Genomic DNA, 19425 nt, shown 5'->3' on the forward strand with positions numbered 1-19425 from the left:
CACTCTGCTTCTGTTATGTGTTACCTCCTAAAGTAGTTGTTGCCACAATTTTTCTCTCTTTTGACAAGCTATGGTTATCAGCACTGAGCTGGATAAACACTTCAGAGTGATAAAGTTATCTTCTCTTCAGATTTGAGTTCTAATTGAGGCATTAAGACTCTATCTTGTGGCCCAGAACACAGTTTTCTAATTCACAAACTGAAACGAATAGTTGCATGTTATGCAGAAGTAACAAGTTTTAAAATGTCTCTATTCGGATCAAATTTTAATTAACAGAAAACTGAGACAATACCTAAACTAAACCATCATGACAATGATCACAAAAACCAAAAACTACTTTATACAAATATGAAGGGACAGTCGTTTGACTCTGCTAAGTTAGTTAAGCCATTACTAACTTATAAATTAAGCACTTGACTTCAAACTGTCAAAGGCAAAAAACAGTTCTAAGGCTTCATAACTAAAAATTAGAAGAAAAAAATCTAAATATGGCTAACTCTAGACCTAAATCTACGCAGTAACACTCTAAAAAACTTTAAAAAGAATTTATAATTAAGAGTCTTATTCAAGCTAATGGAGATAATGTAATATAATCAAAAATTCAGAAACTACAGTTCAACGTGCAGCATCTAGTAATAATGGCATACCTTTTCTTTCTGTTTTCTGTGCAGGGACAGAAGATGTGGGTGTAGGCAGTTTTGATAAAGTAGATGCTCCATTAGCATCAAATGATTTCTTTGGCTGGTGATCAGACTGTAGCGTAAATGGACTAGAAGGAAGAGTGCTTGGGGTAGCAGTTGGATGAACCACTGGTTTGATGGGGTGCTGTACTGGCGTAGAACTACTGTGAGTCTCTGCTCTTGGCAGTCTGTAGTCTCTGTCATTGTGTCTGCTTGTCTGAGACAAAATATTCTGTGGGAGCAAACTACTGGCATCACTGGAATGCTTGTCTTCCACTTTAGTTCACAGTTCGAAAAAAGAGATGTAGGAATGACGGAAGGGGGAAGAAAAAAGATTACGTTAGAATCCTGTCTTTAACATCAGCTAATTTAGCAACATACTTGTATCTTGTTATAGAACTGCAAGCCCAGTTAGTGTCTGCAGTTTTAGCTCAGGTCATGATCCCCGGGTCCTGGGATCAAGCCCCACGTCGGGCTCCCTGCTCTGTGGTGGGGAGTCTGCTTCTCCCTCTTCCTCTCCCCCTCCCCCTACTCATGCGCACTCTCTCTAATAAATAAAATCTTTAAACAAACAAAAAAAATCCAAATACTGAAAGAGAATTTTTAGCTCAACTCTAAGTAATCTATACTCATATTTCAAGTGGGCTACTAGTTTTGGGGATTCTTTAGAACCACACCACAGTTCAAATAAAACATTAAAAAAAAAAATCAATATATGTGGAGTTCTAACATTTTACTCAAATGAAAAATTTTAAGTATTTTAAAAATATGAAAAGCAAATGGCCCATTCTTTTAAAATATTGGCCATGGGTTCTAATAACTGAATTACCCACAGTGGCTCAATAGCAAAAGAATATTAGCTTTATTAGCGTAATTTTTCTGAATACTAAAGTAGCTCATTAGTGGTCTCTAAAGTAGTCTGTGCTAGGGCTTACATGACCTCATTTTGGGATGGCTGAATTTATGATGAACTGTGCATTCAATAAGTAAATCAGTTCATATTTTTGATAATGCTAACAATACCAGTTAGTTATAAACTCAAGTTATAGATAATGCTATCTGAAAATAGAAGGCCTACATCCAGCAGCAGAGTCGGAAAAATCTACTTGCTATTACCAGTTATACTAAAAACATTCTCTTCCAATTTAAAGTCACAGAAATATTTAAACCTCAGAAGTACTGCTGCTTCCAAAAAGAGTATAAGGAAAATTTCAATAATCATGATAATAAAATTTATATTTACTGAAAAATCTCTAACCAAAATTGTAATAGTCTAATCAGTAACTAAAAATTAAACAACTTTCAAAGTAGAGAAACATCTTAAGATTCAAAAGCACATATATAATAATATTACCAAAGGATGCCCTCCCTGTTGAGTATTTTAGTTTTTTCCAATTCATGGTTTCTCCTAGTCTAGAGACCAAGACAGCACAAAGAAGGAAGTATGCTTAAACTACAAGTCAGTTTCCAAACCTTCAGTGCATAACTCCTACATGTTACACTAAACAAAATGTACTGGACACTGCCAAAAAGTTTCAGTTGTATCAATAAAAAAAAGTCTTTTGACTTAAAAATGAAATTCAGTGTTATAAATTACACATATATTAACCTTAACAGAAAAAATAAACAAACAGATTGAGCTATCACAGTAGAATACAAACATCTGTTGTATATTAACTCATTGGTGAACTATCAATTTGCATGCACAAGAAACTTAAGAAATTTTATTCTACAAGTTCTTCCTGAAAAGAATACTGCTACAATAGAAACTTTTAGGGACAGATAAAACAGAAATAATACCATGCCCAATTCCCACCAATCCTGTCACTTGACTACCAAAAACTGGACACCAAGAAAAATCCCTCTCAGTTCCTTATGACGAGTCAAAGAATATCAAGCAAATGTACTCAGATGAAAATTAAAGCTGATATTTCTTCAAACACTTGTAAGCTCTGGGGGAGAAAAATGGCAGCAACTTTACAGGAACTAAGGAAGCTGTAGCTGCAACAGCTTTCTAGGATTCACAACTCTAGACAAAACACAGTTAATGCAGTGACTCTACTCGCACCCCCACAACAAAGACATTTGGCAAATGTATGGAGACATTTTGGGTTGTCACGACTAGGGAGAGAGGTGTGCTACTGGCCTCTAACATATAGAGGCCAGGTACGGTACTCTACATCCTATGACACAGGACGGCATCCCACAACAAAGAATCACCTAACCCAAAATGTCATTAGTGCTACTGTTGAGAAACCCCAAATTAAGGTATCCCTAAGCACAATCATTCTATGAGGCACAAATTAAAGACCATGAAAACAATCTAGTAACAGTAATACCAAATTAAAAGTTTTATCCATAAAGTTTTCAATGTCAAGTTCTGGATAACATTATTTGCTACAGTGCAAAAAATAAATCTATTTTCTACCTTTATCTTTTTAACATATAAAGTCTTTCAGTCCCCCCTCCCCCCTTTTATTGGCAGTTACAAACTACAAATCTTTAGGTCTTACCCAGCATGAACACCAATGGACACATGGGAAAACTCTGCCAACACTTTTTGCATAGAAAAAGTTAAGCACTTAAATGGTTTAATGACTTCATTACTACCACACTTAAGTATTTAAATCAGTTGACCAATTAAGGAAAAATAAAAGGAAATATAGCTAAAGTTTTTCTCAAATATTACTTAAAACTGAAAAAGTGAGACACATGACTATAGTTCAACACACACATCAACCTACTGACTCATTATGTGCACTTCTAGGAATTTGGCTAAAGAAGGAGTAAGTGGGCAAAGACAGAAATCACAGCACTGCTGACAATAGGAAAAGGCTAAAAACCACCTAATAAGTATCCAGGGATAGAGCATTATTTATAAATGAGGGCACATCAAAAAAAATAAAATAAAAAAGGAAAACCAAGCAATTTAACACACTGATTTCTAAACTGACACAGAAACATTTCCTTGAAATACTACTGAAAAGAAAAGGTTAGAAACAGTAACATATAATCCCATTTTTGATGTAAAACATATACATGTGTAGTTTTTATACAAATTTATATACACAGAAAAAAAAGTATACGTCCCCAAATGTTCCTGGCTCATAGAATTAAAAAACGTTCCTTACTATTTTTTAATAACAAACATGCCTCACTTTCGAAATTATGGAGAAAAAAGAAAAGGAACCCCTTCATTTTTGAAAGAAAAAGATGCACACAATTTAAAAATACAACTTTAGGGGCGCCTGGGTGGCTCAGTTGTTAAGTGTCTGCCTTCGGCTCTGGTCATGATCCCAGGATCCTGAGATCAAGCCCCGCATCCAGGCTCCCTGCTCGGCAGGAAGCCCCCCGGCTTGTGTTACCTCTCTTGCTGTCATATAAATAAATAAAATCTTAAAAAAAATAAGTAAAAATAAAAACACAACTCTGATTTTATTTCCTTAAAAATGGTTTACTAAAAAGACAAAAAATTACTACTTTCACTTCCAACAATATTTCCATCAGATCTTTAATTACTTCCTTCATTTACTCTACACCTCAAGGGAGAAGGAATGATAGGGTATTTTGGAAAGAATAAAGCAGACACACTAGGCTCTTACTTTTTTTCTCTCTGGGAACCTTCACCCACTAAGTGAGAGGCCTGGCCCAATATCTAAGAAAAAGTGATTATTTTTATACCCATTTGCCACTCCTCCCCCATACCCCCTTGTATTCCTCTGCAGTTTTGTTCAGGAGGACCATAAGCTGGATATTTTTTTTTTTTTAACCTGGAGAGGAAAACCTTTACCTCATTTCTAACTGCTTGCCAGAAGTCACAGTTACAGATATTAAGTAAAATGGAAGTAGAACCCAAGTCTTCTGTCTCAAAATTTAACAGTTTTAATTTCCTCACTTCAGTACTTTAAGTCATTTTCTAAGAATTAAGTGCAATTTCACTAATATAAAAAATTAAATGTTCCAAGGAATATATCGTAAACATTCAGTGAAGAACTATGTTACTTTACTATCTGTTTCATCTTAAAATTTCTCCAGTCAAAAAATCAGTATCCCCTGCTGAGACCAAATACAACCCCTACTTAAGTTACAGGAGGAAGATTCAAATGCTAAAGGTCCAAGAACTCCCTGAACACATCTTTCAAAAATTTTTCTGAAAATTTCAAACGGTGATAAAGAGCCTAAGAATTCTATAGTGGCATTTAAATTCTATTCTAGGCAAGGGAAGTCACTGGTAATAGAATACCTTTACTAAAAGCTCCAAATACAAACTTAATTTGAATTAAGAAACAAATGTATGTTACTCATATTGTCCCACTTAAGACAAAATCTGACCTCAAAAAACATTAAGGTATGCCCACAGTATGGAGATGTTACCTAGATCTATGATCATGATAAAATCAGTTTCCAGATATAAGGATAAAAAAGTTTCTCACTGATAAACATAAAACACCAACAGACACTTTGATGTCACTATCTGTGTGTGACTATTATTCAATTATTAGATTGAAAGACTCAATGAGTTTTGGAAGGGATATCACTGTCCAGTTTAATAGGACACAATTCAGGAAAGGGGGGAAAACCAAACAATTCCAGTTTTAAAGAAGTCAATCCACAATATGAAATTTTGTTTTCCACCAATTCAACTGCATTATAGCCATTATGAGTAGTGATGAATATATATGTGCACTATTCCTTTGAGCACCCTTTTTCTTTTCAGGAAACAAAATGGTGAAGGTTAGGAAGACATATCTAACATAAAAGAAACCTATGTTTCTATTACTTTAGTTTACATATGTAAACAGCTATGCATACAGATATAAATATATGAACTATAGGAGTGAATCAAACATCATGTTGCTTCAAAGAAAAAAATTAATACTTACTTCCACTGGCAAACCCACTAGTGGCTGTTGCTTGCATCACCTCCCTTCTGTAATCCCTATCTTTTGGGAAGCTATTAACTGCCATCTTGTTTGCTTCTTTTTGCCTCTGTTCTCTAAAAATAAAACATAGATAAACCCATAAAAATTACACCAAGTACAATGAGTTTACATGTAACACTTCTGGTCAAATGTTCAACAAAATGGTATATGGAAAATAAAAGAACTGAACACAGCCATAATATCAACTGGTGTCGGAGATGAGATAGGGCTAAGAGAACAGTAATGTTTCTCAATGATGGTCATATTACAGCAATTATTTATAATGTCATTAACCCTACAGCCAAACTCTCCAATATTAATTCTACAAATATGAAGGGAACATATTATTATACTTTAAGAATTATGAAGATTTCTATTACAAATTATAAGGAAGATGCATTAAGTATAGGTTGATATAAAATCTTAAATATACTGATGGTTTACAAGGTCCTTGTGGACAGCTGCTTATCTGTCCAAGTTTTTTTTTTTAAAGTTTCTTTTTTGTTTTTTAAAGAGAAATTACAGAAAACACATGGGCCAACTACAATTAAAGAGGGGTATGATGAGTTTCACTCTAAGAAACCTACACTCAGAATGTTCTAAAGATGTAAAGCTGTAAAATCAAGAGTAAGAAATATTTTTCAATGAGTAAGAGCAAATACCTTTCAAGCCACTCTTTTGGTTTTTCCCATTGTGAGACTTCTGTTCGACAATTGTAGTAGTATTTTTTCCCAGAAGAGCTAATATGCTCAGACCAGTCATCTGCAGAATCATAAGGCTTAAAAATACATTTTTAAAAATTAGAAAATATTAATACTATTTAATCACTTATTATGAAACATCAAGAATGTCAATGGTTTTCAAAGCATATATAAGGGAAAAGGGAAAAGACCATGAAATAAAAGCATCCAGATCTAAAATATAATTATCTGTGTATATATATCTTAGGACAACTTTAGTCTATGAACACCTTAAAAAATAACAATGGAAAATCCTGCAAAATATGAAATTAAAGAGATTAACAGACATTAGTTTATTAGGCACAAAATGAGAAATGCAAAATTAACATCTTGACTTTAGAAAAGCATTACCAGAGTTCCCTATTATAATTTTATTTGCTGAAATCCAGTCACATGGGGGGGCAGTGTAAAAAACCCACAGTCAACTGACTGATTTGATGATATGACAGCCATCAGTTCTAAACTCATTATGCACGACAGTACTCACATATACTATTAACAGAGAACAATCTGCCTGTATTTACTGTTACTTAGTGGAAAAAAAAACATTTAATAAAACATAAACACAAAGCAAATTATTATCTGTTTCACTGTTACAATCCATGAGATGTGGTGTTAGCTAAACCTTGTCTCACATAATATATGGGTCAGCAGCATCACTCATTTCCCTGTAACAAAAACCAGCCTTTCAAAAACTCTGATACATTCTCTTTAGGTATTTTATAAGTACTGTAAAATTATAAAGAAATTAGAAAAATCTGAAAGGAGGCCCAATTTTCCGTGGTATTGATATAAAAAGTGTAAAGTTTAAGTGCACTGGGCCCAGGAAATCTGGTAGAATCCCAAGTACACTTGAGATGAATTTCTTGCCTATTTTGTTAAAGGAGCTTGAAATGATGTTATACTTTGGTAGTCTACACTTCTTCGGGGTTCACCAGTGTACAGTGACACAATTTGAAAGTCTGAGGAAAGAAACGAATTCTCATGCCCTGCTGACTCAGCTTTAATTTTACCAACTAGAAAACAAGCCTAGAGAACGTACAAGTTGTCTACAGGTCACAAAACTAACTGGTGATGGAAGAAAGGATCAAATCCTAGGTTTCAGGATGCTCATTATTTCCAACAAATCAGGACCAATTCTCAAAATCCTGCAATAACTTTGAAGGTACATGAAAAAATATTGCAGATTCTGCCACATTTATGCTCTTGGGATTATGCCTCAAAATAATGAAGTGATTGGCAATCAGCCCTGTGCCTCCAAAACTCTCATACCAGGGGGAAGTTAATTCTCAACCCTTGTTTTCAGAAGTAGGCTACAACCAAGTTGCAGAAACCCAATCACAGAAGGCCAAATGCAAAAAGTTCTCTTTCAACATTCACCACTCCTTGTACCTCAATTATTATACAAACTGAACACTTCTATGGATATCTGGAAGATTTGGTTTCCTGGGGAAGTGGTTATATGGGATTGATTACTAGTTTGATCTGAAGAAGTAGATTAAGATTTGAGGCAGGTGGATAGATGACATCAGGGTATGGCAGAGTGGTCTACACATCAGTGCTCTTCAAAGTGATGGTTTTGTGAATTTTCTGAAGAAGGTAAGGAGCAGGCATCAAAATATATATTGACATACTCTTTCCCTCGTCAAGAGTCTCACTTTAAGAAAAAAAAAAATTCAGCTCAAGTAAACAGTATACTATTTAATGACAGTTAATTTACATCCTGGCATAACCTCCAGGACAGTTAAAAGTTCACAGACCAGAACCTTGAAGAGTCTGAGTCTATTAACACTGCTCTGATTGTGCCCACCCAATCTTAGATTAGTACAAGTTAATGTCTTACTTAACAAAATGAGTTTCAGGGTAGAGCATTATAGTAACATAGCAGTAACTAATTTTCTCACCCCACTTCCATCCTCAAAAAAAGGTTAAGGGGGCGGGGAACCCTTTTAGTAATGAGGAATTTTTAAAATGCTGATGTGCAACAGGTGTTACTGCTTTTCTTCTTATATATTTTCAACTTTATTGAATTATAACTGACAAAACTGGAAGATACTTAGTGTATGCTGTGATGATTTGACACTGTAAAGAATTTCGCCTATCTGGTTCATTAACACATCCATCACCTCACAGATTTTGTGAAAACATTTAAGTCTTCACTCTCAGCCAGTTTCAATTACACGGTATAGTGTTATCAACTATGATCACCATATTAAACATTAGATCTTAAGTTATTAAATTTGATTAGGAAAAACAGAGTATCTACAACTAAGAACTAAACCCCAAAAAGGCCTGCAAACATTTCAAATATTCTGAATTAGGCTTGATGTACTTGCCAACACAAGCACTAAGGCAGCAGTTTTCCCAGTGTTGTCCAGAAACCCTTGAAGGACCCCAAAAATCATTTCAAAAGATCAAAACTATTTCATAATAATACTAAAATGATTTTGTCTTTTTCTTCCTCATTCTATCACAACAGAGTGGAATTTCCCCAGATGCTGTGGAAAGAGATTTGTTATCACGAAAGATTGAATGCAGAGCACATGTGAAGTTCTAGGTATCTCCTATTAAGACAGGCATTAAAGAGATACTATTCGTTTTACAAAGTTATTTTTCATAAAAACAGTATATATGCTAACATGTAAAGGGTTTACAATCAACTGAGTTTAAAATTATCTTTGTTTTTTTAATAAAGATTTTGAGTAAGTAAGACAGTGAGAGCACGAGCACCCACACACCCACACACAGTAGGGGGAGGGGCAGAGGGAGAAGCAGGTTCCCCGTCGAGCAGTGAGCACAACGTGGGGCTCCATCCCAGGACCCTGGGATCCTGACCTGAGCCGAAGGCACACACTTAACCAACTGAGCCACCTATGCGGCCCTCATATTTATCAAGTTTTAATTTTTAAATATGGTAAATATTGATAAAAAGCTCTCCCTCAATTCAAAATGTCTTTTAAGTGTGCTTTTCTTAAAAAAGCGTATCTCTTTCTGCTCTCTCTCTTAAAATACAGAATCCTACTACTTCTTCCCCAAGTAAAACGATGGAAAAGAAATGGTTAATCCTGGAATTAACTTATGAATTTTTAATAAGGAGCCTTTCACTGAATAACAACATCAAAAACGGCATTTACTATAAAGAATTTCATGGAGTCCTAAGAGTTCTGATAAATTTCTAATTTTTAAAAATTAAGTAGAGTATCTTCAGGCAAAGACTGGTTACAGAAAATAAACTTGAGAGCCTCAAGCTGAAAAGCTCCAAAAAATGCAGAAGATAATTTACATGATAACAAGTGGAGCTGGAATATAAATGCAAAGTCACCTGTGACTGAATGTAAAGTATTTCCCAGCAAATCAAGATTGGTGGATACGTAGAAGATATCAATTATGTGTTTAAGTGGGAATTTTTTTTTCTAAATGAAGCAATTCAGAGGCCTCTTAAAAATCACAAATAAGCATAACTAATCTTAAAACAAGCTACATGAGGTCTGTAAGTCCTATTATGATTTAGATTAGGAAGGATGAGGCATTCAAAAAGCTTTTCCTAAACACTTATCATGGGCTAGGCTCTGTGTTAAACCACTATAAATGTTCATCACAGGACTTAGGGAACTACATGTGAATATCTTAATCTAATACTGAAAAAATAAGGCAACTTCAACTCGACTATCAACAGTTGATAAATATAAATCACCCATACAACCAAATGTCTGTGTAGATAACTAGATAATATTGTTACTGATTTTCAAAGACAGATTTAAAACCTGAAAACTTCAGAGAAAAAAGAACTACTTTTTAAATTGTTTTACTTACTACTCAAAAAATTCCATTAGAAGTGATTACAGACAAAAAGTTTATAAGTAACCTGCAGAAAGGTTCAAAAGCTAACTTCTCAGGTAAGATTAAATTTGTATAAATAATATATGTTTCATGCCCACTGGGCATATTATAATAAAAAAGACTACTTGGAGATTAATTATATACCTATAGTTGAAATTTACAGAAAGGGAAATCCTGATTCTTAAAACATGTTAACACTTAATCCATTCAGGTAACAGTCTTCAGCTTCCACCCACAAAATTAAATCCTCTGACCCCATTTATGATTTGGGTCGATCAAGCTTATCTGCCCATTATTTATTCTTTCTGATTTCATGTTTAATCCATGTCTTAGAAATCAAAACAACCAGAATTAGTTTTTCCCGAACTAAGATTTTTTTTTAAGCCAAAACAATGTCCACATGGCCTGCCACTGTAACTATCAGCAGACAAATACCAAATTGGAATTGTCAGTGATAAACGGAACTTTAGCGTTTGTTACTTTGTAAATTAATGGGGCCACTTACCACAAAAACAGACTCATTCTAAAATCTTGATGATGATACACCTTATTGGAAATAACTCATCACAAGCAGTTTGATGATAACACCTGTTAAGGTTTACCAAGCTGTCGTCTCAGCCTCACCACCACCACCACCACCACTACCACCCTCTTCTATACTGTTCTGTGACGCTAGGGCAAATTACATTGTTTAGTCAGCAGGCCACCTGTTAGATTCTGCCAATAGTAGGCACCGAAGTTAAGACTGAAAGGCACGAGAAGCCTAACAGCCACAGCTGTCTCCAACTTCCAGCTCTCTGCCATATGACCCAAACCAGAACTAGCTTCTTCATACCATTCACAAGTACTATCACCAGTTCCGTAGGGCTCCTCCTCTAAGCTATTAGGTTCTAATAACCACAACCTCTTCCTATTGTACTCCAGCCCTAAGGATGAATACTATATACTCTATGTGTATTACCTTGGTGTTCCTTTTTGTTTTTTTCAGTCCTCGAGAACATGCAGTATCTGCTTAGCCAATCCTGTACATAAAATTCTGTGCTATCAAATTTTCTGTGCTAAAATAACTAGCATGTTTTGTTTTCCTACCTAGACCCTGAGTGATACAATATTTATCTAAGTTTATCTTTATGAAAATGCTATCATTTATGTCTTGATTTTCTTTGGAAATGTACTATCCACACAGCTTCAGTAAGGGCTAAGAAAATCTAATCCCAAGGACCTTTCAGTGTTAAGGTATGATGATCACCCAAATATCCAAGGCAAGATCTGTTGGATTCAACCTGCACTTCTATAGCCTTCTAGTTGTTCTTTCCTTCTTGTATTTTCCGCACTACTACCTGATGAATTTTTTAATTTCAACTATGAGGTTCCTTCACCAATTATATCCTTCAATAGTTCTGCACTCCCTTTATATAAAATTCATATTCCTTGGTAAGATACACAATTTTTTGTGATCTAGCTCCCACTTATCTCTGTAACCTGAGCTCTTGCCATTCTTCCACACTTTCAAAATCCTTGCAGTTCTCCAAATATTCTGTTATTTCACACTTCTATGTCTTTGTAGATGCTATTCCCTTTGCATACCACACAAATTCCAGACCTCTTCAACTAGCTGTTATATTCAATCCGCTGGGGAGTGTTACTTGTTCTTTAATACGTTCCTCTCATCCAAGTTTGGAGTTCCCCTTTTGAATGTTCCCAAAGCAACTTTAACATGCACTGTTTTAACTTTACTCTGCAGTCTTCACCCCAAGTCCAAAAGTTCCTTTAAGATGGGCCACATTTTCTTAGTACTATATATCTACAACCTAGCATATGCTTGGCAAACTGAAAACTTATTAAACTGTTGTTGAATGAATGTATTAAAACTTCCATTTGAACCCTGACTTTAAAAAAATCCAAGCTGAGTTACTTCAGTTTAGAAATACCTAAAATTCCTGACTTTCATTGCCTTGAGGACAAGAATCTTTACATCACTAGTATTTAGTAGGGTGTATAATACACAGATGTCTGAATATATGTTTTAAGAAGTGTATATATTACAGAGTAAGAATAAGCTCAAGGTAAACCACTTTAAGTAACTAGACAAGTTTCATAATCTATAGTTCTTTGTATCTCAGACATTGCAATGGTAAAATTTTGCTCTGTATAGGAAAAGTGATGAAATAATACCAAATGATATTTCCTGACTATTCTCAGTTCTACTAAGAAGGTCAGCTCATTACTTCAAATATATTTTAAAAAGGTCAACTTTAGATTTAACAAGACTTGGTGGAGGAGTTTTTGGGGTTTTCTTTTGAGGGGGGTAATAAATTAAACACACACACACACACACACACACACACACACACACGAAACCCCCAAACCAAAATTGGGCACGTTTATATACTTACTGTATCTGAAGTTTTGCTTGGATTATTGCTTGGATTAGAAGAATGTGAATTTGAACTATGAAGAGCACTGTGGTTGTGTGAATTTTCTTGTGGAGAGTAACTGGTCCCTTAAAAGAATAAAGACCAAAGTGAATTATAAGTTGTATTTCATGTTTAATTTCAACTGGTTTCTATCATACTATAGATCACTGTATATCCCTAAATCATTTTACATAAGCATCTGGAATATGTACATATTCATACTTCTTACACATAAAGTATTTGTAAGCATACTAAAGATGTAGCTTGAAGAGCATATAGCTTACATGGCTGATAGCCTGTTATGTAGAATTAGATGAGCAAAACCTCATCAATACCATTTCTAGCAACTTTTTAAATTTTTTTTTAGATTTTATTTATTTATTTGAGAGAGAGAGAGACAGAGATAGTGAGAGAGAGCACAAGAGGGTAGGAAAGGGAGAAGCAGGCTCCCCGCAGAGCAAGGAGCCTGATGCGGGACTTGATCCCAGAACACCTGAGCCAAAGGCAGACGCTTAACCAACTGAGCCACCCAGGCGCCCCCTTTTTTTTAAAATAAAAGTTTTATTAGGGAAAGACAGAAACACAACATAAAGAAAAAAGGCACAAAAATTCAGTGATACAGAACTAAAAGTTATAAATATCCAGTATGTTTTTGCAATTATTTTTCAATTTCCTAAATAGCCTCTGCAACTTGATTTTAAATAGTTTTGCCAATTTTTCAACTAAAACATTATTAAGAAGGTTAAATCTTATGGAAGGTACTCTCTTTCAAGATGATGATGATATCTAGTCTCCTAATAAGAGGACCAACTCTAAGAACTGCTTAAAAGTAATTCATGAGTTCTATAAATAATCCACACATCTCAAAGACCATCAGGAATGATAGTATTTACTGTCTTAAGAAAAGCCAAGGTATAAAAACAAAGACTTGCAAAAACACTGATTAAAGATACAAAAAGGTTCACCATAAAAGTGTAATTGCTATTACAATTTCTAATTGTATTTCAATTTCATTACTTTTTTTCCCAGCAACAACGTACCATAATTCAACTTAAACTACACTGGCAATGGTATGAAGGCTACACTATAGTGAACAAAAAGTGGCATGAGTAATATAAATGGTTGAGTGGTCTAGCAATTAGTCACCAGTTAGAACCAGAGTTGTTTCAAGTAGTAATCATTTAAGAATTAACTATTTCAATCAGCAAGGGAAACTAAGTAGATAAGAAAAGTGAACTGGGACAGACAGATGATGACTATAAAGTTTCAGACATCCAAGTGGAAATGTCAGCAGACCTACAGAGCACTAGGAATTCAGAAGTGATCTGGAAGTCTCCTCCATTGTAAGTGAAAGGCAGGGGACTTTGCCTTGCATAGTACCAACAAGCACTATGAGCTTGGAATGAAGTAAGACTATGGCAAGAGAAGGCAATGGCCAATACCTAACCTTGGATTAGGGCCAGTTTATAAGGGAAGCTAGAAGCAGATTCAAAGACCCAAAAACACTAGTGATGTGACAAAAGACAGTAGAGGGTTACTGAAGAACGTGGCATCATGTAGGTGGTATAACAGAGGACATTTCTCAACAAGCAAACTGCTTGATGACTTCATCTACTTGTTTTTAATTTTATCTTGCTGTATGGCATGTGTTATATAAAAACACCCTAAACTTTAATACAGCAGGGAAAATATTCTTCAGTAAACATTTTAAGAATAAACACAATCAAAAAGAAATGAGTCAAGATAAACTCAGTGGGCAAAAAAGTTAACACAGGACGCCTGGGGGGCTCAGATGGTTAAGCGTCTGCCTTCGACTCAGGTCATGATCCCAGGGTCCTGGGATCGAGTCCTGCATCGGGGTCCCTGCTCCTTGGGAGCCTGCTTCTCCCTCTGCTTCTCTCTCTCTCTCCGTCTCTCATGAATAAATAAATAAAATCTTAAAAAAAAAAAAAAAAGAAAGAAAAGTTAACACTGCTGGCCTAAGACCTCTATCCTTAGAAAGGCCCACTTGCACAGTTGGCCCTTGGCTGACATGTGGGAACCTAGATTTCTGGAGCGTTCCCTTAAGAGCTAACAGTTGTTCACTGTGCCTAAGATGTTTGTGCATACAATATGGTTTATGCTTAATATATACTTTCCTATGGGAATCCAGATTTTTGGTACATGCTAGGTAGAGATGCCTATGTAACAAACTAAATCCAATAAAAATTTTGGGAACTAAATCTCTAATAAGCCTCCTTTATTAGTCAACATTTCACAAATATGGTCAACAATTCATTGCTGAAGGAATGAAATATGTCTTGTGTGATTCTACTGGGAGAAGACTCTTGGAAGCCTGCATCTGGTTTCCTCCAGGCTTTGCTCTGCATACCTTTTCCCTTAGCTGACTCTGCTTTGTATCTTTTCACAGTAGTAACTCATAGCCATGATAATGACTGTACACTGGGTCCTGTAACCCTCTTAGAGAATCACCAAACTCCAACACACGCATTTACAAAGAAAAATTAATACTCCCAAGTTTTTAAGAAAATCTTAAACCTATGCCAAAATTTGCACTTTTCAGATGTAACTCATTTAAAAAAAAATCAGGTTTACAGGACAATACAGATAAGAAACTGAGTTATACAAAGAATGTCGTATTTATCCATCCCTAAGAGAGTTGAGATTCCCATTGAAATTTCCATAAACATGTCGGCAATAATGAAGAAAAGGCCAATTCTATAGACTGAAATGAATCCTAGAATAAGCCTTTAAGAAGCTTGGGTTAGATGCCCTGACATTTATTTGCATATATTCTTAAGCAAGATGACCTACACTTAGACTATGAAATAAAAGTGCCACATTAAAGATTTGTTAAAAGACACGAGAACTGAAGTACCCTATAAACATAAGGTATATTAGGAATGAGGTCTACTGATCTCTAGGTTAAGATCCAGGAATCTACTCTAGTGTTATTCTTACTATCAATGAAAATTCAGAAAGTGACAAGCACCCAATTAGTTAAGCTCTTACCTCTGAAGAAACAGTGTATACTCTACCAGTCTGACAGATGGTATCAGACAGCTTTTAGGCCTAGCAGATGTTTTTTCAGAGGGCATAACATACTGAAAAAAATGCAAGTATTGAGGCACCCTAGCCTAAGACTTTAGAGACAAGAGAAAACTCAATCAGCTGTTAAGAGGGAAGACATTTTCAGAGACAGAAGCTTTTTGAATAGGGATTATAGAGTCTACATCCTGTGAAATAGATTTATCTATAGACCACTTAGCAAAACTAACAACTGACACTTAAAAAAGAAGTGAGAAGCAAGATTAAGATACAGATTATTTTAGTAAGGGACTAAGAATAAACTGACGTTCTTAAATAGGATCCAAAACTAAGTAAAAGAGGTTTTAAAGAAAGCATGGTGTGGTATGGTAGCCAATAAATCTTTAGATTCCAGCCAGAAGGATGTGCTTAAGAACTGAATACAGGGCAGATTAGCCCCTAAATAACATGATCATACCAAGTTACAGCTAACTCTCCTTTATAAAAGCTACAATTTATATTATCTTCCAAAGTATTTTTGGGAGGTATCTCATTTGAACCTTTTAATTCCTCCATGTAGTTCTTTCCAAACTGAAGTTAACAAGTTGAAAAGCAAAGTGATTATACACACCCTACCCAGCCAGCATCAGATTAATGATGATGGTGGTTAGGATTTTCCAGAGCTACATTTTCCATACCTAATATACAAAGTGCTACAACACAAAATTTCTTTGAAATCTCCTTTTTATCTCAAAAATTCACGTTCAGTTTTTATTTCCTACCCTAAAATGAGTTTGTATGTTTAAGGATAAGAACACAGTTTTGTTTTGTTTTTTTTTGTTTTTTTTTTATTAACAGTATGATGTAGGTCTAAGACTCAGAGAAAGAAAAAGTGATCTGTGGATGCCAATATATCCAAAGAGAAGAGCCATGCATAAAACTTGAACTCAGAATTTTAATACTAAATCAGTGATTATTCAAGTGCACAAAGGATGATATAACATATATGCTGTAAGAGATAGTCTCATGGACGCTATTTGGCCCAAGAAAGTAATGGGAGCAAAAGCTGTTTATATGGTCTGGTGCCCTTTATGCTCTCTGCATATTACCAAAATAGAGGCTCATACTTAAAAAAATAAATCTATTTGAGGAAAGTAGTATTTATGGATTAAGTGGGAGACAACTGACCTTAAATGACAGGGGTAACGAAGCAAGTCTTAAGGATTTCTAAAGAAAGGATACTATTGAGAATTACTTGGGTTTGGGGTGGGGGAGGTGAAATAAAGCGGTTATATGTTTATGCTTGGGCAAAGTTCTCTCATCCAGTGCTTAACCAAAGGCAGATATAAAACAGAGATGCTTTAACTTGATTGGATGCTAATGTCAGACTAGAATCCAAGAATCAGCAAATTACAATCTGCTGGATGCATGTTTTCGTTAATAAAGTTTTATCAAAACATGGCAACAGCCAATCATTTAAGTATTACCTATGGCTACTTTTTTCTTTTAATTGTGACAGTGACTGTGGGACCCACGAGACTAAAATATTATCCAGCCTTTTAAGAAAACTTTGCTGATTCCTGGATTAGACATTAATCTAAAATAAGCAATTAATTTAACGTAATGCAATATATGGACCTCCCTGACAGAATCTTCAATATTTAAAAGGCAAAATAATCCCTATTTGGCATCCTCTGTAACTTCAGAAGCTAGATCTTAAAGGGTGCGAAGGCTAGAACCTCCAGACTCATAAAGATGGAGCCCTAGGAGAGTACTCTGGGAAATGGGTCAAAAAATGTAGCAAAATGCACCTGATTCAGCTAGAAATTAAGCAGTAACACTGCACTTCCATTTAGAAAAAGGAACTTGGATATTAGAGGGAAAACAAAAAGAATATATACTTCTATATGAGCAAACAAAGCTGGGAAATGCAACCAGCTTTTCAAAAAGTGAAACAACAGTTTTCATTCTATTCAGGGATAAATATTATGGCATTTGTGTCCTTATTCAGAACATGACGACGACTAGAATTCACTACCAGATCCTCAGACTTAGAAATTAAGTCTTAATGCCATCTACAAATCACTGAAAAGAATGGGTAACTAAATGAAAGATTTCAAGGACATCTACCACCCTAAACTGCTATTCAAACTAATAAAAGCAGACAGTAGGTATGACTGAATAAAGGTCCACAGTAGATCTCAAACTTCAGTTTATTTAAAAAAATGTAGATTTCAAGGCTGAATCTCACAGAGATTCTGATTCACAGTATATGGGATGGGACGCCCCAGGATGTAAATTTTTAATAACATGGTTTTGATATGGCCAGTATCTGGGCCACACTTTAAGTACTCTACTGCCTTCCACTGTCTTTGGTCTTCCTCTCATCAGTCCAAAACAAGAGACCACAAACAGTTAAAAACAAAGAGATTTTACAAAGAAAGCCACATCTATAATGAGTATTTTTACCATAACATGATAAATGTTTTCCTGACAAACCTTAAATTCTGCAAAATCAGACTAAAAGTAAGTCTTATGGGAAAAATAGAGTAGGAGTAAATCACTCAAAATTATGCAACTTTATTATAACCAACACAAGGCAAACAGCTCAGCATGGTTATACACTGTTTCAGGGGATATTAAAAATGCAAAAAAAAACCCCACATTTGGGTAGAAATGAGGCTTGCTGGGGCTGAGAACATAGAAGTCAAGTTCTGAGGCTACAGTTAAAAAGGACAGAGAAGAAAGTGCAACTTGCCACAGACAGAGCCATGCAAGGCTGGGGGAGGAGACTTGAATTTTCTTTAGGGGTCTTGCCTGTGCAGCAGCTTTTTCCTTTCTATTGGAAGGTTATAACCCTACTCCTGCTATTCTGATTCTCCTTGCCTAGGAAAAAAAATTTCACATATGAACCAATACAGCTTCAGTTTATTAATGTCATTCTCCAATTTACTAAGTGTGTATGAGCTAAATGGTGGTGGAAAAGCAAAATGTAGCTAACCAGACTATGTCTCCTGGTAAGGGTAGAAATGATTCAGATAATGTGTCAACCACAGGCTTGCATTTGACAGTGCCCTATAGTTGAGTTACTCCCTCTAGATCGGTATTATCCAAGTGATAGCCCGCTCTAAATTGAAATTTGCTGCATGTGTAAAACACACACTAGATTCAAAGACCGAATAGAAAAAGAACGTAAAATAGCACATTAATATTTTATATTGATTACATGATGAACTATTTTTGATATATTAAATATTAAAATTAAAATTAACTCCAGATGTTGGCTAGTAGAAAATTTAAAATTGCATACATGGATCACTGGACAGCACTACTCTAGATGAAGGCATCCACTGACAATTAGTGGAAGGGGGCCAGAGATGCCTATGAGGCAGAGGACATTTCTCAAAGACCTATCCCATCCAAAAAATCAGCTTCTAATTAGCTGAGCCCAGAACCTGCTTAACACCATATGCTACATTTTCTAGGGAACATAACTGCTGTGCAAATTGTACTGCAGAGTACTTAGTTTTGTTTCAAACTTTTACCAAGATGTTCACCACTTGGAAAAATTTCATCAACAATTATACTATATACATCTGCACTTCTATCTATCATGAACAAATAATATGAAGGAGATTCCTTTGTTAAGAGAGTAAGGACCAAAAATTATTAAACTAGCAGAGATAAAGGAAAGATGCAGCTTTCACTGAATTTCATTAATAAAGCTTGTTTTAAAAACAGTACTGCTGGGGCGCCTGGATGGCTCATTTGGTTGTGTCTGACTGTGATTTCAGCTCAG

General features: G+C 35.2%; 1 protein-coding gene across 5 annotated transcripts in view; it reads right to left on the reverse strand.

The window, feature by feature from the left end:
- Positions 1–19425, reverse strand: part of WAC (WW domain containing adaptor with coiled-coil) — an 84340-nt gene that overhangs the window by 23960 nt on the left and 40955 nt on the right. For 4 of the 5 annotated variants that reach the window (XM_028120863.2, XM_028120857.2, XM_028120854.2 and 1 more), the window contains exons 4-7: positions 12579–12685; positions 6265–6380; positions 5564–5676; positions 648–956 (exon numbers count right to left, since the gene is read on the reverse strand). In XM_028120863.2, the coding sequence (XP_027976664.1) occupies positions 648–956; positions 5564–5676; positions 6265–6380; positions 12579–12685 (645 nt within the window). The remainder of the gene's footprint in view (positions 1–647; positions 957–5563; positions 5677–6264; positions 6381–12578; positions 12686–19425) is intronic. The other variant, XM_028120861.2, reaches the window with a different exon arrangement.

Source organism: Eumetopias jubatus, unplaced genomic scaffold (assembly GCF_037043125.1).
Source record: "Eumetopias jubatus isolate StellerSeaLion01/CBP00866 unplaced genomic scaffold, mEumJub1_p1.0 scaffold_8, whole genome shotgun sequence".
NCBI classification, from domain to species: domain Eukaryota; kingdom Metazoa; phylum Chordata; class Mammalia; order Carnivora; family Otariidae; genus Eumetopias; species Eumetopias jubatus.